Below are 20591 nucleotides of genomic sequence, written 5' to 3' on the forward strand. Positions count from 1 at the left end.
CACAGAGCCCCTGGGGGGAAAAACATTTGGTTTGAAGCAATCTTATTAAAAACAGACACGATCGCCTCAGAAGGAGGATCCTCCTGCCTCAGTCTCCTGAGAGGGTCATGTATGAAGCATGCCAAGAGCACAGATTTACCTCAGTAAACAATAGACATAGAATCACTGGGGGCAGGGGTCTTTCGCTCTACACATACCCCCTCATTGCACTACTTCCCCCAGTGAGTCAGAATTCTAAAAAATTTAAGGATTTTAGACCCCGGGTCTCTCACATATAGGCAATCACTGTATCACAGAAGTGCCCTCAGATCCCAATGCTTTCTGTTAAATGAACGAAGGGGATTATTGAAAAATAAAGGAGTGCCAATGGGTGAAGATAGTTGCTGCCAAAGATGTGAGGCCAGTCCTCAGACCTCACGTAGCAGATGGAGAGAGCTAGCTCCCTCTGTCTCCTGACCTCCACACACACCCTGGTACCTGCCTCCTTCCCTGACACAGAGCTTTATACACAAATAAGTAAGTGAAGCTCATTAAAATTAAAATAATAAATAATATATTTTACTTTTATGTGTAATATTTTCATTAATGTTAAATTCTGGACACCAATTACACATTTATCTGTGTGTACACATAAGAATTATCTCTTATCCCATTTTGGATAATGTTTTAGAGTTTTCTTCTTTTTGTGTCAAAAAATGCTAAAATCAACAAGACAACATCAGGGAGGAAGAACTTATTCAGACCCTGTGACAGTTGGAGCAGGGCAGGGGAGGAGGCAGTCTTCTCAGCTTCTGTGTCTCTCTAAGCTGTGTGGGACTCCAACCCATGGGGTGTTGGCACCCATATTCAGAGTGTGTCTTCCATTACAGTCTCTCTCCATCATACACACAGGCACACACAGACACATACATACATACATACATACACACACACACACACACACACACACACACACAGAGTTACACAGACACAGACACATACACAGACACACAGACATAGATACACAGACACTCACACAAAGACACAGAGTCACAAACACATACACAGACACACAGACATAGATACACAGACACACAGACATAGATACACAGACACATATACATAGATAAGCAGACACACACACTAACACACACAGCCACAGGCACACAGACACATACACACACACACAGACACACAGAGCATACACAGATCCCCCGACACAAGCAGACAATACACAGAGGCGTACACATATAGTCACACATGCATGAACACATAGACACGTGTACACACAGCATGCTTCCCCTGTCTCCTAGGTGACCCTAAGTCTAGGAAGGTAACAATAAAGACCAATATCACAGCCCAGGAAACTGACTCTGGAGATTCCAGTGTGTGTTGCCCAAGTGACATGTTTACAAAGGAGTCTGAGGGTTTGGAGAGGTTTCTCAGTGGTTAGAGCTCTGTCTGCTCTTGCAAAGGACCTGCCTTCAGTTCCCAGCATCCTCATGGCAGCTCATAACCACCTGTAAGTCCAGTTTCTGGAAATCCAACTCCTTCGTGTGTTGTGCGTGGGCACTATGTTGTATGTGGTATACAGACATACATTTAGGCAAATACTCATACACATAAAATATTTTTGAAAGAGAGCCTGAATTACACTTGAATAGCCACCCCTAGTTCAGTCTGCTTAACCACTGAATTAAACTGTTTTGATGTTTAATAGTGTACTACATGGGGAAGGGCTGACATATATTTTATTTAGATTGTTTCTAATTATAAGCAAGACTACCAATTGTCCAGCTGGTTGGTATTATTCAGTGAGTGTCTACTCTACATGGGATAAAAATAAGTAATGTCTCCATCTTTATTATACCTGTGTAAATACTTTACAAATGTGGACACACAGACCAAAACTATGACAAATTCTTCAAACTCATTTCTTCCTTCAGACTCAGATGTGAGCAGTTTTTTGGTTGAGTTTACCAGGTATAATTGTTCTGGGGCCTTCTTATGGAAATGAGAAGTATGATGGGCATTCAGTCTCTAGTTGTTGATATGGAAATGAATACTTCGCAAATTGGTATGGATTATAGTATATTGATACAAATTGAAAGTTATTGTTGTTATACTGTTTATATTTTTCTACTCTTGTTTAATGTACTTTTATACATTGATACAAACTTAAGGTCATTTTTGTTATAAATATATATATATATATATATATATATATATATACACTCTTGTTTAAAGGATTTTTGTACACTGATAAAATTTTGTAATGTTATTACAATGTGATATATCTACATATCTATTTCTATATCTAGTCTCTTATCTTGTTTGGGGTATTGTACCTATGCAGTTCATTTAAAATTCTAGTTTTTGAAAGCTATTATTAACTGTTTAAAATAACCGAGAAACATAGGTCAGTAGTTAGTCACCTATAAAAATGAAATTTGTACATACATCAGGTATCTTTTCTAGATCACACAGAAGGACATTCCATCATCAGGCTGTGTTTGACAGGGCAAATGTTCAATGGAAATCCCTCTTCGAGGTCTACTCATGTCTCTTTGGTTCAGAGGCAGCCCATGATTGGCCTTGGAGTCCTGGAGGGGAGGACCTCAGAGGCCTCGGGGTATGTCCAAGAGATGTTTGATCTTGAGACACAGTGTACAAATCTTCAGCAGAGAGGTGATGTGGCTCTCAGCACAGAATATTCTTTGTTTTCACGGGTCCTAGTAGCCAATGTATTAGCAATTTTCTTAGTGCCACTTTTGCTTATTAAGAGGCTTGCAGGGCATATGAAAACAGAGGTTTCACGCCCAAATGCAGCATCTCTGAGCTCCCAGCAGATGTGGCCATGAAGGAATGTTTAGGGAGAAGACCCTCTAGACGCCCCTGTCTGTGCAGCATCTGCACGGAAAAAAACAAGGTGTTCCCTTAATTGCCCTCCCTGGCATGGCCTTTGTTCTTGATCACCACAATAGTGACTCTCTTTGAACAGCCTCATATTACACATGGTTTGTACTGCGTGTGGATCGTGCGGTGCTTGTGTAGACAGATGACAACCTGTGGACATGAGTCCTCTCCTTCGCTATGAAGATCTTGGGAACTCAACAGGTCCTGAGGTTTGATGGCAAGGTCCTTTACCTATCTTACCAGCCAAGAGAGTTCCTTCCTAAATCTCAGTTTCATTTGCAGGCATTTAGCAGTTTTGTTAAGATGATAGTGATGTCATAGATACCATTGTTTAAATCTCCACGTTATAAATATTAGTAAATTTTGTCACATTTCTAAATGCAACCTAGTTTCAAAATGCAACATTGACAAAAACAAATCAGTCTCAGACTCTCTAGTCTATTCTGTTACGACGAAATTAGTAGGAAGGAGGCTAAGGAGAAGGCGCTGGGGTGAGGAGAGGGCTCTGTGGTGAGGAGAGGGCTCTGTGGTGAGGAGAGGGCTCTGGGGTGAGGAGAGGGCTCTGTGGTGAGGAGAGGGCTCTGGGGTGAGGAGAGGGCTCTGTGGTGAGGAGAGGGCTCTGTGGTGAGGAGAGGGCTCTGTGGTGAGGAGAGGGCTCTGTGGTGAGGAGAGGGCTCTGGGGTGAGGAGAGGGCTCTGGGGTGAGGAGAGGGCTCTGGGGTGAGGAGAGGGCTCTGGGGTGAGGAGAGGGCTCTGTGGTGAGGAGAGGGCTCTGTGGTGAGGAGAGGGCTCTGTGGTGAGGAGAGGGCTCTGTGGGGAGGAGAGGGCTCTGTGGGGAGGAGAGGGCTCTGTGGGGAGGAGAGGGCTCTGTGGGGAGGAGAGGCTCCAGCACAAGAGCATTTGCCGTATGTGTATGGGTGCCAGTGTTTGGATCCCCATGCCTACATCAGCAATCAGCAGACATGTGAACACTTAGACAAATGCTGAAATGACTTGGTAGCTCAGAAAAATGCCATTGACCTCTAATTTGTGCTGGCCCCCTTTTGCCCCCACCTCCCCCCCTTCTCCACCAATTTCCCCATAGAACACGCACACTGTTGAGTCCTGTCATTTAAGGACTCTCGTCTTCCTCACTGTAGCCACTGGCCACACCACTCTCCCTCTTGTGCTAACTCCCATCTTATTCTACAATGGAAGTTCTTGACGTACAGTGGGCATCACGCTCTTTGCATCTATTTGGGCTCTGCTTCTCAGGGGTGTGAGTTAGGAATGCTGGAGCAGGGCAGAAGAACCGTATCGCATATTCCCAGGTAGACTTTCGCTGTTAGTCCAAGGATGTGCTTTGGAGAAGCTCATGCATGCCTATCAGCACCACTAAGCTAGATGTTGTCAATTACAGTTGATCACTGCCAGTGGGATGCAATTGGAAAACAAATGCAAAAACTTAGTTCTTCATTCAGTAGTGAAGTAGAAGCCCAAGCTGACTTTTCAGCTCTGTGCTTGAGACAAATGCAAACCAGACTGAATCTTTGTAACATCGCTATCCTGCTGGACAGCCATCTACAAGAGTCTGGTTCTCAACATGGGAAAAAAAGGGAATCAAACAGCACTCACCACTGCTTATGGTATCCCAAAATACAAGAAAATGTTGACTTGATCCGGTGTGTGAAATGTGAGGAAGTTTTTATGACATGGGGACTTGCCCTGTCAGCCTGTGTGCCTCAGTATTAGATGCCCACAGTGGATTTTGACTGTGCTGAAGAAATTTTCTAGGTGTAGTCAGTGTGTGTATTCATCACTCTTTTTATTATTGTTATTATTATTCTTATTATTATTCCTTTTTTGTCACAGGTCAAGTGACTACATGTCCATCGTGGTGATGGGAACATGAGGCAGATGATGTCATGGCAGTCCAAGGCAGGAGTCAGAGAGAGAGAGAGAGAGAGAGAGAGAGAGAGAGAGAGAGAGAGAGAGAGAGAGAGAGAGAGAGAGAGAGAATCAGTGCTGATATTCCGTTGTCTTTCTCCGTTTTTATTCAGGCCAACTCTTCACCCCATTAATTTCATTTCCCACATTCAAAGTGAGTCTTCCATGCTCGGTGGTTTCACTGCTCACTTAAAGGCTCACGGAGACACCCAGAGTTGACAGTGAAGATTAGCCAGTGCAGTGTTCTTCCAGAGTCATCACGGGGCTTGAAACAGAGTTTTCTGAGGGTTGTGTAGCAAAACCACAAAGTCCATGAGTGCACATTAGCATCTCTTCCATCTGTGGATTGATATGTGGGTGTTAGATAAGACAGATCTATAACAGAAGACAGATGACAGTTAATAGGTAAAAGATAGATTGAGAGATGATGTTAGATAATAAATATATAATCAGATTTATATCTCTGTATGTGTAGACACCCATATACATGATTATTTGTTTATCTATTTATTGATCCATGATTGGGTATATATATATATATATATATATATATATATATACATATATATATAGAGAGAGAGAGAGAGAGAGAGAGAGCATCTGTCTGTGTCCCTGAGTGACCTAAACTCATTATGTAGACAGGGCTGCCCTGCTACTCATAGAAATCTAGCTGCATTTGACCCCAAAATGCAGAAATTGAAGGCATGAACCACCATTCCCAACCCATTTGTTATAGTTTTTTACACTAATTGATCGTTTAACTTTTAACATCAACATCTATCTACATGAGGGGCTTCCTGGGACAATGCATTAGATCAGTGCTTTCCACCCAGCGATCCATTTTTCATGGAGTTGCGGGAGATTTCGGGAGAAGACTGATACTGGAATAACAGCAATGGGAAATGGACTCCCTAAAATCATGGCGGAATGACATGTGTGAATGCAGAAGTGTGCTTATGTACACCCAGGGATTGTGTTCTGGAGAGAAGCCTAAGCGCGCTCCCAGAAGTCTGTAACTTAAGAGAAACCAAGCCCAGGCTACTGTTCATGAGAAAACTTTGCAAAGATGTCAAACCAAAGAAAGTGCTGTAAATATTTAAATGAAGGTCTGCGTGAGGCCTTCATTACCGTACCTGACAAGGTAGATGATTAGGGTGACAATCCATTACACACTAAGAAGGTATGTATGAGTGATCTTGTTCTTTTAAGCATCGTTTAAAGAATAAATGCACAAAGTAGGCATTGAGATAGGTTTTTAAGCCTTGTTCTAGTATTCGTTGGTGAGTTTTATGGGACTACTCATCGCTAGCTTGATCTTGTCAAGCAGGACACCTCTGTTGTCACTTGATGGTGGTGCTGTTGGAACCCCACAGTCAAGAGACTGGAGACAGGTTTTGATGGCACTAAAATCAATAGTCATTCAGGCCTTCTCTGTTGCTTCTTCTGCGTTTGAAGTTTTAGTTCGCCGAAACAAGAGGGACAGACAGTATTTATAGATAGCTTTAAAAACACAAACTACCCATCATTTTCACTCTGATCAACTAGTTAGGGAAGAAAGTCATGCTGAGTTCATATCGTTGTTTAAATGTTAAAGTTCATTTTTAATTTCATTGGCTAGAAGGATAGACAGGATTTATAAGTCTGGAGTGTTTTAACTAATTTGAAAGAATTTTTCTTCTACAGAAGGTGAATGTATTAGAAGGAAATGCTGTTTTCATAATTATTAGGAAGAGGATAGTCTATCTTGATCACATGTGATAGATAAGCAATTATTTTAATTTTTTGAGAAAAAAAGCATGTTATGGCTAAGGTTAGATGTAAGAATTCTGAAGCCCACTAGGTTTTCTCATTATTCAGTGTTCTAATGACCTCAGTAATTTCCCCCAGCCTGAGTCCCTTAGTTTCTCTATAAACTGGAAATCATAATTAGTTCTACCATAAAGATTAAACTTAGGCATGTAAAACTCTTTAAAATGCTTGACATAGCAATCCAGTTATTATTATAGGCTAACAAATGGGATATAAATATAATGTTTTTTACTACCATGTTTGAATTTAATTTCCACATATAGAATCAAAACCTAAGTAACGTAATGCATCTTATAAGATCAAAAACTAAGGATGAAGCGCTCTTTGGATGTGGTTGAATTACATTAATACAGTCCTTCTTTCAAATGAAGTAATACTTTCTCATTACCCAAATTAACACTTAAATATAAGACACAGCATTTTCCTTCAAGTATTTATAGTGAAATGCTGTCTTTAGGAAGAGTGAAGTGTGTTTTCACAAGGGCATCTCAATGAGGGGCTTATGTTGAGCACACTATTTCTTATTCTCTTGCTTGCAAGGATGACAAGTAGCAAAGGGAAAAACCACCAAATGCCTTCAGAGATTTGCTCACTCTGGCATCATTGCACAGTATAGTGCACCTCACAGTTGTGTGCATTTTTCTGCAAAATCCTGAAACTCTCAGGTTTCAGGAGTAGATTAGACTCATATGGCTATGCTGGCCCTTTTGTGCTTCTGGAAGTTGAGTATCCAGGGTTCAGATGCCATCAGAGTGAAGAGAAACATGTAACCATGTTTTACATATGGCAAAAGCAATCTCAGGAAGAAACTGGAGCTTAAGACTCTCTTGACTAGAGGCTCACCCAGCTCTTCCCCAGTGAGATTCTCATCATGCAGACAACAACGGAGTCCCAGACTGAAACATCTGTTAGCCACCGTCAAAGGAATTAGCAGTGCTGATGGCTAAAAGGTCATCTGACAGGTGACTTGGAGTCCTGTGTGAAATAGCAGCAATGCTTCATGAATTTTCTTTAAGTCTGGCCTGCCGTGGCACCTGAATTCAGAACCCTTGTGATGTAGGTTAAACCTTTCAAAACATCAACTTCCAGTATGCAAGGTGTACAAAATGGGATGCTTCCTTGGCAAGGAATTTCTGATCTCTTGTGCCTGATTGTATGCAAGTGTGGGAGCCATCCTCTCTCGGGATGGCCTGCCATAGAAAGGTGTGTGGTGACCGGTCAGCTCAGTGTTCTTGTTTCTTCAGTTCTCCGTGCTTGAATGTGAGAAGCAGGCACACACGGGTGTACTTAGGGTGAAGCCTTAGGTGAGGTGTGTTTACTTTGATCATGGAGGAAGACAAAATGGAAAATTTTTAGTGAGCAATGAATATAAATGTTTTTTGCTGCATTCTGTATTGTGATGCTGTGTACTGCGGGCTGTTCATGAGAAACATTGTTTTTAGTTTCCTGGATGAAGTATTCAGTTCTCTGACTCCAAGGAGACGGTGTGTGCTGTTTCTCTGTGTGCTTATATTTATGTATCTTTTTAAATAAATAACTCCAAGGGTGGGCATGCAATTTCCTTCCAAGGGCATGCAATGACTGTATACTATATCCCAAACCAAATATCATCAGAAACTAAATTGTTTGCATACAATATTCCCTCAGAGTTTAAGAGGTGTCTTCTGTGATGGCGGGAAAGGGAAGCCACTTGGGATTAAGCTATTTGGGGTTTAGGGTTGTGATTCAGAAGGTTTTGTTACCTTGCATGTCCCCCTCCTCCTCTTCCTCATGCATCCTGTCTCCCTTCCTTTTCTTCTTGTGTTTCTTCACAAGCCTCAGCCCATCCAACAAACTGGTATTTCTCCTACAGCTAATGACCCTGTTCCCACTAACATCTGTTAGTTCAAAATCATATTAACATACAATGATTATGTTGATAATTATTTCCAGGGATTGAGATGACAAGATTTTAGCCCAGCAATTGAGTATACTTAAGGTAGCCAATATTACCCTTAATTTTAAAAGAATGAGGTTATCAGTGTCATTTGTTACACAGTCGTTACATTTGTTACAACTCTTACACAGACAACGAAGGCCCCAGCAGGCATAGTGTATGCTTTTATATATTCTATTTGCTCACACTTGCTCGTATTTTCAAGGAGACCTTCCATGCCATACAAATGAGAAATATAATCAGAGTGAAACTCACAAAACTGGATGGCACAGTTTTGCTCATAACAGCACTCTGCTTTGTGGGAACTCAAAGGACTATGGGCACAAGTGATGACCCCAGGGAAAACCCTTAAGCAAGAAAACTGTTTATCATTCCAGCTTCATTCCTTTTAAAAATGCCTGAAATATCTTTGACACAAAATATACCCTGTGCGTTACAAATGTCACAAGTTTGCTCTTGAAATTTGGGAGAGAAAAGATAAGAGAAGACAAAAACACAAAGTGTTTGAACAAAGAATAGAGTCCCTCAAGAGTAGATAATTACAAAGAAGCAAAACTTGAGGGAACTGGTTAACATGGTGCTTGATGCTACAAGTGAAATGCAGGGGAGGGGCCAGAGACCAGGCTTCAAGCACTGAGCCCTGTGGGGAAAGCTTCCACCGAAGAAGAGACAGTCTTATAATGGTCCCACCCAGTGTCCAAGTCTCCAGTGTGGGGGGGCTGTTGTGGAAGATTGAGAGGGGGAGGGGCACCAAGGGAGACCCGGTGCCATTTAGGGGACAATGAAGACGAGTCAGCCGAAGATAAAGACAAGGTACAAACGTATATGGGATTTGTTTAAACATTCTCCTGTCCCCAGGAAGTTGAATGCGGTTGACAGCTCCATCTAATATTCATGCTACCAGCTGAGACCTTCAACAAAAGCCAAGGTAGTAGGAGGACCACACTGCCGCTGAGTTTAAGAACTTGTTGCCTCCCTTCATGGCCTCCTGTTTGGGTTGTGCCTGTACAGCAATCCGTGACTCACTTCTGTGCTGGCTTGCAAAGTGAAGACAGTGTTTTTAAGTTTTTCTTTGCTCCTTGCTCTTACAGAGTGACAGCTCACATTTTTACATGTCTACAGATTAAGCCACAGAGCTCCTTCTCCCCCAAAGAAACCTTACTGAATTTTAAATCACCCACCCTTCTTTGCTTTCTCTTCTAGGAAGTCGATGGCAATAAAGTTATGTCTTCATTAGCCCCATACAACTCATCTACCTCACCTCAGAAGGCAGAAGAAGGTGGGCGACAGAGTGGCGAGTCCGTGTCTAGCACAGCCCTGGGGACTCCGGAGCGGCGCAAGGGCAGCTTAGCGGACGTGGTGGACACCTTAAAGCAGAGGAAGATGGAAGAGCTCATCAAGAATGAGCCGGAAGGTAAAGGCTGGGAAAGGAAACTGTGGCATGCCCAGTTTGGTTTAAGGAGTTTGATTTAGCTTCTAGTTCTGAGGTTTGCTTTAGATTCTTAAGTTGAACAAAATAGAAACCTATGGCTGTGAAGATTATTCTTTCCTTTTTCCTTCCTTCCTTCCTTCCTTCCTTCCTTCCTTCCTTCCTTCCTTCCTTCCTTCCTTCCTTCCTTCCCTGCTTCTCTCCCTTCCCTTTCCTCTCTCCCTCCTTCCTTCCTTCCTTCCTTCCTTCTTTCCTTCCTCCTTCCTTTCTTCTCAGAGATACTAAGATTTTTTAAAATCATAAATTCATGTTGCAGTGTGAGCCTTATTTTTATACATGAGTAAGTTATACTTGAGTGAAACTTAAAGATTCAAGAATAGAACGCCGCAGCATCGCCCAGAAGATCCTCCTACTTGTCACGTATCTGCAGCCTGCACTGTACATCTCTAGTAAATTTCCCCCCTCAGGAACCATTTTAGAATTGTGTTGCATTTGTAACCTTTAAATAGCATTATATCTTATCCCACCTTGATCTTAGGTCCACCCCTTATATAGATCATAAAATATGTGATTATAATTATATAGAAGTAGCCCCACTCAGCCTTCCATTTTTGGACATTTAGAATTCTTTCCTTTTGGGTTCCAGCTCTAAAACTCTTTCATAGTTACTGATAGCCTCCTGAACTTGATATGTATATGTGCAAGGGTTTTCTTAAAAGTAAATCAAAGGCAAAAAAAAAAAAAAAAAAAAACCTTGCTCACCTGTCCAAGGTTAGATCCAGATGGTGACTTGTTCCAGTTTTACCCTGTTGGGGTGCAGAAGCCACTCAGCACACGAGAGTGGCTCTCTTCATCAGCTGCACGATCCAAGTGAGCAAACCAACAAAGACAGGGGAGAGAAGATGCACTTTGACTGTAAGTCATGTCTGCCATGCCGTCTATGACAGCCAGTGCATTTTCAGGTCTCGGGAGCATCATGGCCAAGTGTATTGGAAGCTGTTGCTTGACTTTATAAGGAACTGCCAAGTTGTCTGCAAAGTGTCCACAAATGTTCCTTCCTGCTGTCACTAAAGGGAGATCCCTGCTTGTTCACGTCCCTCTCAGCCTTCGGCACGGTCATGTTTGGGGATTTCCGTTCATTCGCATAGCTATGCATTGCTCGTTGTTGGTTTACTTTGCTGTTCCCCAATGGCATCAATGTTCAGATCTCTCCATACGTTTATTTTACATCTCTGTGTCTTTGGGGGAGTGCCTTTTCAGTGCTTTGGTACCTTTATTGAGTCTTTCTAATACAGATGACTTTTGACAGATCTCTATATATTTTGGATACCAGTTTTGAATCAGAAATCTATTGACAAACCTTTTCTCCCAGTCTGTGGTTAGTATTTTCATTCATAGTATTTTCTTATGCAAAAAAAGTTTAATTTTAATGGATTCCAAGTTGTCATTTTGTTCATGAATTATACTTTTGATTTGTGTAAGTGATCATGGAGAGTCTAAGAAAATTTTCTTACACTATACTCTACACCTTTGTATATTGCATTATATACTTTAGATCTGGGAACCCTTTTGAGTTAATCTTTTAAAGGTTAGGTTCTATGTCTTATTCCTTTCATTTTTGTATAATCAGAGTGTCTAGTTGTTCAGCACAATTTACTGAAAGATGATCCCTATTCACCGGATGCTTGACTCTTTGCAAAGATGGGTGACTGGACTATCGTGTGTTTTCTTCTGCCCTCTGTGTTCCGATCCATCAAATCATTGGACTATCATCCATTCTGTGATACCATGCTGTCTTAATGACCATGGCTTCCCTTGGATAGTGTCATTCTTCCAGTTTTCTTCCTTTTCTTTGGGATTTTATGGCTTAATCTGAGTCTATTTTCTTTCTCCAAGAACTCTGAAATCAGTTTTCATATATCCAAAGAATAATGTGGATTTCATGAGAATGGATTGTGTCTGTAGATCACAGAATAAAGGAAGATGCCTTATCTTAAAAACATTGACTGTTCTCATCCATGAGCACAAGAATCTCTCTTAGTTATTAAAATCTGGGTTCTTACAGTTTCCAAATGCATATCTTAGGAGTTTAAAATTTTACCTATTAATGTAATATACACACAATTGTTGATCTTTAAATTCCCAAAGAGATTTTCAAACATTAAACCACCTAGCAAAGTTGCAATAACTCCAACTGGGCCACACTTAGTTCCCTTGATCTCATTTGAGATTTTACTTGCTTAGACTTTGTTGAAGGTGTTTACATTTAGGTCCGTTAGTTCATAATTTGCACATTCCTAATATCAATACGGACTTCATAGAAGGAGTTGGGAAATGTTTACCTCACATAAGTAATTTATAGTCACACCTTTTGATATATTCTGAATGCAATAAGGGCTAATGAGTCCCAGTTTTCTCTGTATGTTCTAGTCCAAAGAGGGCATCTTTAGATGATACTATTAAAGGGAATTTGGTGCATGACATTGTCATCCTTCCACTGTATTGATCTGACTGACAATAGATGCATGACCTCTGAACTTGGAAGTAGATGAGAGGCCTAAACCCAATGAACAAATCTCTGTGGCAAAGATAGCAGCAGGAGGTACCCACAGGTACCTGACAAAAGGTACAGGGGAGCCCTGGGCATTGTAGGAGCTGCTGAATTCCCAGGAGCAGCTACTCCAGAAGAGCAAAGGTGGATGTTTTAGCAGGAAGAACTGGCACAAGGAAACAGCATTACTGAATATGAAGGCTTTCCTTGCTGTTATCTTTGTCTGTAATGCCCTTTAATATATTTCTTCCTCTTAAAAACTTAAATGCCCAGAGAAGGAGGAATGTGTTATTAAATAAGATTGTGAGAATTTAAACTGAACAAGACAAGAACTAAAAAGTCTGACTTTGGGCTAGAGAGGTGGCTCAGCTGGTAAGAACACTTGCTGTGCAAATGCGGGAACCTACCATCTAGAAGTCACCACTTCCCCCACACTGGGTGGAGTCACATGTGTGTCTGTAAGCCCAGTGCTGAAGGGGACATGGATAAGAAGGTACTTGGGGTTGGTGGCCACCAGCCTAGCTTCTGTTTCGAGGGAAGTAGGGCAGAGAGTGAAAGTCTGGTGCTGTCTTCTCTTGGCCTCTGTGCATGTATGGGCAATAAAGCTGTGTGTTTGTGTATACACCAAACTCACACATGCACCACACTCACACATAAACATGGATGCATACTGACACATGCAGACGTAGAGACCCATGGGCTCATGCCCTCGCTCTGGAGTTTCAGAAACCATCTCTGTGTGGCAGAGCATGAAGAAGCCTTTACACCCACACATGCAAGCTCCTGGAGCTTGCTTTGAGTATCCAGAGCCACAGATGCACTCTTACTGGTAATTTGCCCTGGTGATAATGTGTATGCATTTTTACATACTTTGTTATTTTGAGGCATGGTCTCGTATTTTCGTCTGTTCACCTAGGCTCAGTGTGCAGCCCAGGCTGGCTTGAACTTCATGACGGTCCTCCTGCCTCAGTCTCCTGAGTGCTGGGATTTCAGGCGTGAGCCCTCATGCAACTTTCAAGAATGCACATTCAGTGACTGAAACAACTGACATGCTCATCAAGAAGTAATTTATATCTGAGAAAAGCCACATTCTTACTCAGGAAGAAACAATATGGATTTCAAAGAGAAAAGCATGCAAAACCTGTGTCTTAAGAGATTGTAGGTCTCCCAGCAACTCAAAGCTCTGCCTTTGAGACATCAGTACTGGCCATGTCTGAGACTGACCCCTCATACCCGTCTTCTCCCCCAGACACAAGGGACTGTGATGGTGGGTAGAGCACACACATGTGAGCTGAGGCTCTCTCATTGCCTAGATCAAAAAGACAAAATATTTAGTAATCAGCATGAAGGGGAAATGTAAAATGTGTTGGTTGGAGAACTACAAGCCCTTGTTGCAGCTCTGTGGAGAAAGGAGCCGTGGAAAGGCACGAGGAGCAGGGAGGGAACAGAGCTAAGTGCTAGGCGTATTTTCTCTCCTCCAGACATTTGTCCATTGTTTCTCAGAGGCCATTAAAATGAGCAGCAGGTTGTGATGAAAATTTCATTAAGCCCAGTGAAATCATTATGAGGGGCCATGTTCACATCTTGGCTTCCTGTCGTGGGGTGGGGGTGGGGGAACAGATTTCATCAGAAAGACCACATTATCTTCAGTCTCACTCTGCCAAGAGCAAGCCACCAGGGACTGGGACCTGAGGAGAGGAGGCCAAGGAGGTGAGACTGCCAGTCGGGGACAATAGGTGACTATGGGTGGAAGAAGCAACGCCTCTTGTTTACCCTAGCCTGTGATTCTCCCTAGTGATGAATTAAAATATTTTCAAGTGTATCTTAGGAGAAAACCATAACATTATATTGGGCTGTGTTTTTACCCTCTTGGAGTTTTCAGCTCTTATTATGAAAAAGATTTGGTCATGCATATTCTTAGTGTCCATTCTTCTAAATTATCCATCCATTTGTCTGTCTGTCTGTCTGTCTGTCTGTCTGTCTGTCTGTCTGTCTGTCTGTCTTCTATTGTATGCATGTGTGTGGATGTGTGTGTGCGTGTATTGAGAATTGAATATAATTTGCAAAAGTAAGCTTTCTTCTTCAATCATGCAGGGTCCAGGGATTGAGCTCGGGTCATCGGGCTTGGAGGCAAGTGCTTTTACTCACTGGGCCATCATGTTGTCCATCACTGTCTATTCTTCCTTTAACTGACATGTGCTGCTAAATTCAAAGGAAAACCACATATAATCTACCAACCTCTCTTCTGCACCATTGTCATTCAGTAGGAAGTCTGTAGGATCAGTTAGCCTTTCTTAGGTGTGGCAACTGAAGATTGGCGTAACACATAATGCTTCATCAAGACACCCAGTGCAATGATATATTTGGAAAAGGCATAAAATCTAACATATGACAAGTGTGTATCACACATGATTTAAAATGTGAAATTCATTGAAAACCTTTGCCTATTCTTCATACCTGGGCTGTGTGTATAGCCCTACAAGAATCGGGAAGAACCGAACACGCATAAATGACCTCAGTTGCTAGGATCATTTTCTCTCATTATCAGATGAGAAATCTGATGATCAGAGACATCCTAGTCCACTATCTAAGCTGGTGTTGCCCTTGGTCTGGAATCCCCAACCTCACATACAGCTTTCTAAGTTCTCACAGTACTTTATTTACTCCTACACTCTATTCCTCTGAAATAGTAAAAAATGAAATGATAGTCATTAGTTCCTCACTAAAATAAATGTTACACAGTAAGTGATCAGATTTGGAGAAAGTGTTTAAGGACACAGTTATCACACTGTAGACTGTTTGAGCTTAATTTGCCATTAAAAAAAAAAAAGAATAGAAAAATGAGAAAACCTTGAAATTTTAATAACCATCATTGCAGAAAAAATGTCTGGGAGCAAAATAATTGTGGAGTAATAGAATTGTAGATGTAACATTGTAAAGCAAAACATGTCTTTGTTAGATCTCCATGTTACAAAGTTTGCCTGAGTCTCACAGGAAGGGGGAGTTAGAGTTACCTTTAAGTTTACTCTTGTTCTGCCTGGTGTTGGTGGCACAGGCCTTTAATCCCAGCACTTCAGAGGCAGAGGCAGGCGGATCTCTGTGAATTTGAGGCCAGCCTGGTCTACAGAGCCAAAGCTACACAGAGAAACCCTGTCTCGAAAAAAAAAAAAGTTTACTCTTGTTCCAATGTAACACCGTATCGTAGGCCATTTATTTAATTTTACTCCAATATTATAGTTACTAAAGTTGTGGTAATCATACTAAATTTACAAAATATTCTGTGAAAACCGTGCTGAATCTCCTTCAGTGCTGCTCCCCTGTTGCTGACACAGGTAAAGGAGAGGAGAAATTTTCCAAAACTTATGACCTCCTTTTAGTGCTCGCAAGTTCTTCAGGCACCCTCATGGAGCTCTGCAGTTTCCTTGGCAGATGGTTCAGCTGGTAATAGCTCACTAAGTGTGGCCACCTGAGTTCTACCCCTGGTTGGGACCCAAAGAATGGGAAGAGAACCAGTTCCTACAAGTTGTCCTTTTTTTGACCTCCACACACATACCATGGTCTCACTGTGTCTCTACACATGCACTAAATAAATAAACATAAAACAAAATTTAAAACACCGAAGTTAACAATTTTCTTACTTAAAAAATATCTTAGTAAATTGACCCTGCTCTTATTGTATGGAGGACCCAGAATTAAAACAGAAGGACTGTCCCACATGCTGCTCCCCCAATGCTGCCCCCTGTTACTACCCCCCAACACTGCTCCCATGCTGCCCCTCAGGCTGTCCACAGACTTTCCCTCCCAGTTCTTCCCACATTTTCCTCAGTTATTTGTTTACTTCCTTCGTCTGCCGTCTTCACCATGGGGAGTGATCATTCCATGCTATCGGAATGATTCCTCATTTCCAACAGAGCATAGGTGACAAGGTTGGCCCTTGTGAGTCCCAGCTGTGGGTGGCAGCCCACTGACTGATGCCTTTTATCACTTTTATCAGGTCCTGAGACCTGATTTTGTTTTCATTTGTCTTTTTCGTGTATTTTTGTGTTTTTCCACCCTCCACAGCCTACCCAGACACATCCATTCTTCATGTCAGGTTCTCCAGCTCATCTGGTCTGTCTTCTCCTTTTCTTAAATGCATTCCCCATCATTGCAGGACCTTTGGGATCATTCATGTTACCTCTTTCTATGACTCAGAGACCCAGGACATAGCACTAAGATATGTATGATATGTGTGTCTTAATAGGAAATGTGTTGACAAGACATAGATCATAACTCTGCTTTGTTGCTGACCCTAAAGCAAGACCAGATGACAATGATATATGAACATTGTTTCCAGAATTTAAAACTATATGTGTCTTCATTTATCCATTTGGTTTTGTTTCTGTAATACTGGGATTGAACGGGGGCCTCCTGTGTGCTCATTAAGGACTCTCACTCTTGAGGTACACTGGAACATACTTTGCAGTGTTCTTTATCTAGGATCCCTTTGGGGAGTGGGATCTAGAATACCAACCACAAATGAGTGGCTAGCTAACCTATAAGCAGTTCATGGCTTTCATATATATATTCATATATTCACCCAGACAAATATGTGTTTAGCTTGTTTCTTAAGTGAAGAATGACTTCACAATGGAGAAAAAGAGTTCCTCTAAATTAACAGTGGGTGAGGTCATGAATTCTGACCTGTAAAACTAGGAAGGACCGTGTAATATTCCATTTGTGGGTTTCTTGTATTCCCAGTATACCACTGTACACTAAAAGTAAATATTAAGTCCCAAAGAGTTATAGTTGTCTCAAATTTTACCATTCGCTTATATCCATCTATCCTGTCATTTGTTAATTTTCCTTTGTGTCTTTCTGTCTGCCCCAGCATGCCCAAGTGTACGTGTGCATGTGGCTTCCTCTCTCAGGTCTGACGCATGCCTGTTTTTGCTTGGCTTCTGTTTCTCTCTGTGTTCTTCATCCTTAGACTGAAGCTCCCATGTCTAGAACTGGTTTGCCTTAGTGAGCATGCTCATTGTGTGTGAGAAGCCATTGGTTCTGACGTCATCGTTAGTGGCACCAAGGTCCACTGACAGATTTCCCCCAGAAAGTCTTTGCCGTTGGTCCTATAAGGCCCCAGGGACACAGCATTTTCTCCAAGGCCTACTGTACTGCTTTTTTGAAAATGGCTCTGTGCTCTCCTGCATAGGATCCACAGACAATTCCCTTCTTGTGAGAACCACTAAAACTAGACACCGAGCTCGCAAAAGTCTAGTTCATGAGCTGCCCTCGTCATGCCTCCAGCCTCTTCCCTGAGCTTCCCTGAGAATCATCCACAGACTATCGGGGTGGAGACAGGCGAGTTTTCACTCACTTTGTCCCCGTGTATCATAGGTCTGTGGCTGAAAGGCAACAAAATTCACCACTGACAGGACTGGATGTTCATAATACCGGGGCCTCTTTGTAAACTTGGAAAAATACATGATTTTGCTGTCTGGTATGTCTTTCATGTGTTTGTATCTGTCCTGGACCCAATCCACTGTACTTGGTGGCACCTTCTATAGGACTTGTAGAACTTTCCAGAAAACAGTGTGTGACAGTCAGTGTCCCTTTAATTTGCAATGCAAATGTATTGGTGTATGCAAGTATAAATCCTCAAACATGTGAAGCCGCCTTCCTCCAGGTGACCCTGGAGTTTCTAGTTGCTGAAGTAGGCATCACTTGCAGCTCAGGTTTGTCAGGGGTGTGTGCTCCCGTAGCAAGGCAGTCGTTCTGTAGAGATGGTCCTGAGTATGTGGTATTTGGCCCTGTGAACATGGCCGGAGGCAATGCAACATTTGAGTGTGCAGAGTAATTAAAGGCGCCCCCTCTTCGCACTCACATGCCTGCTGTGGAACACCCTTTAGAAATTATATCAAGCCTCCTTTACCTGAGACTCTGAGACTGTCCCGGGGAAAACAATAGAGATTCACAATCTCAAATCAAAGAGCACAACGGCATCCCTCTCCCTGAGCAGAGAACGGGCACTCTGAAACTCGCTCTTGTTTTTAGCTCTGCATTTGATGAGGCGGAGAGAGAAAGCGAGCACATCAGGGGAAAGCCTGAAATACTTTAATTGGCAGAGGTTTGAGGTGCGTTTGCTCACTGTCCCTTTGACAAAGTACATCCTGAAGAGGCTTTGTCAGTGCTGTTCCCATGAAGGACAAACAAGGGGACTTTTCAATGGATCTCTTTAAAGTTTTGTTCCTCACACTCCAGCTGCTGTCAAGGGCTGTGCCTCGTGCACTGTGGCTCTGTGTTCAACTGTGCTGTCTGTCACTCGGAAATGTCTCTCTTCTCGTTGAGCAAGCTAGACTCTAACCCAGGGGCACCCCTTCTCAAAGGCACCCCTATATGGAAATCAACACTCATAAAATGATGACAAAGGGACTTGTTTTTCAAAGGTTGAGACGAGACAACGCCCTCACACGATGAAGAGTGTTCTTCCATGAAGCAGTGTTTGAACTTAGGCAGACGGCTGACCGTGTTTGAAGCCTTGAAGGGAGTCTCATTCACACCCCAAAAGTAGCGTTTTAAGCACTCGCCATCATGGTGGTTTAGCCGGGTCTGTTTGGGTTCATTAAGTGTTACAGGAAATTTATTTATATCTGCATCATGGAGGCTCAGGGACTATTTGTGAGACTTCTCTTTACCCTGTAGGGCCTTGATCTGCAAACTGGGCTTGTGGGACAGACAACCACTGGCGTGACATGACTTCTATTCTTATGGCCAATTAAGAACTTGCTTTTTTGGCTAATAAAATGTAGCTACTTTTCGAAGTATCCTTGATCTCCAATATCCTTCTGTATATAGTCAAGCTAATATTGGGTTTTAAGTTGGATATTTGTCTTAATATAAAAAGCACAAGGACTTTGACTATGAAATATTGATTCCTGCTTCAACATGTGTGTGTGTGTGTGTGTGTGTGTGTGTGTGTGTGTGTGTGTGTGTGTGTACTGAGGAGACAGCATAGGCCAGACCCAACAAGTTTTTACCAGATAATTCTGATTTTTTAATAAAATAAATGTATACCTCTTTCCCCAATCCTCGACTAACTCCGCCAATTCCAGATTTTCACATTCAATGCAGAGCTCCCAGAGGGAGACCTGCTGACCCTGGCTACATATTTATAAATAATCACAAGGGGAGCCCCAACAGCCCTTCTTGCTGATCATATATCATGGCTTTTGGGGATATCATTTATTCAAGAGTGAAGAGCCAGCCACCTGTTTCTGAGGCCTCTCTTCCCTCACAAGGAAGGTTCCAGCCCCAGCTGAATAGTAAGGCTCTAATCTGGGCAGCCTACGAGCCTCTTTCAGAAGCTAACTACAGCCTGGCTGAGGAGTTTGTGTGTTTGCGTGCCCATGTGTGTTTTTCACTCCCTTACCCCCGAGGCACTTGTCACAACCATGCATATTAAAATTAATCAGACCTCCCAGGCCTGTGTGGCTGTGTGTTTAACACGGAGAAGTGGCTATCAAGCATTTGCCCTAATTAAATAGGCCTGCTTAGCTTTGTTCTAGTGGGTGTTCAGTCTTTTTTTCTAATAGGACTCTCTCATGAAGAAGGCACGGACAGCATTGGAGGCAGTGGAGAGGACACTCAGAGCTGCCTCTGCCACCTGCTCCCAGAGTCCTGAGACCTCAAGGACTCCCCCAAGCACCTTGAACGCTGCCCTTGATGTGAAGGGGAAATGTGGCCAGCAGCGTAAGGGAGCAGAGAGGCTGGGCCAAACAGAAGGAGCATATGACCTGGACACTTTGTTTTGATTAAGATGGCCCATCTCACTGCTGTTGGAGTTGGAGACCAGCTTGTGCCCTCCACTCCCAAGTTTGTACTACAAACTTTGGAAGCCAAAGGGAAAGTCTTGTTGAAATATAGGATGTCTTCAATTTGAAAGGCAGCTCTTACTCACCCAACTTTTTTTTTTTATGTAATTCTTTCCCAAGTCAAAGGGAACTATTCTTTTGTTTTGTTTTGTTTTTTCGAGACAGGGTTTCTCTGTGTAGCTTTGGAGCCTATCCT

The 20591-nt window shown here is 42.4% G+C and overlaps 1 protein-coding gene across 6 annotated transcripts in view; it reads left to right on the forward strand.

Moving 5' to 3' along the window:
- Sox5 (SRY-box transcription factor 5) overlaps nt 1-20591 on the forward strand; it is a 970651-nt gene that overhangs the window by 675260 nt on the left and 274800 nt on the right. For 4 of the 6 annotated variants that reach the window (XM_035448567.1, XM_027430149.2, XM_035448569.1 and 1 more), the window contains one exon: nt 9769-9979. The exons of the other annotated variants lie outside the window; for them this stretch is intronic. In XM_035448567.1, coding sequence (XP_035304458.1) covers nt 9769-9979 — 211 coding nt within the window. The remainder of the gene's footprint in view (nt 1-9768; nt 9980-20591) is intronic. 6 annotated transcript variants of the gene reach the window in all.

This window comes from Cricetulus griseus, chromosome 8, assembly GCF_003668045.3.
Source record: "Cricetulus griseus strain 17A/GY chromosome 8, alternate assembly CriGri-PICRH-1.0, whole genome shotgun sequence".
Lineage (NCBI taxonomy): Eukaryota > Metazoa > Chordata > Mammalia > Rodentia > Cricetidae > Cricetulus > Cricetulus griseus.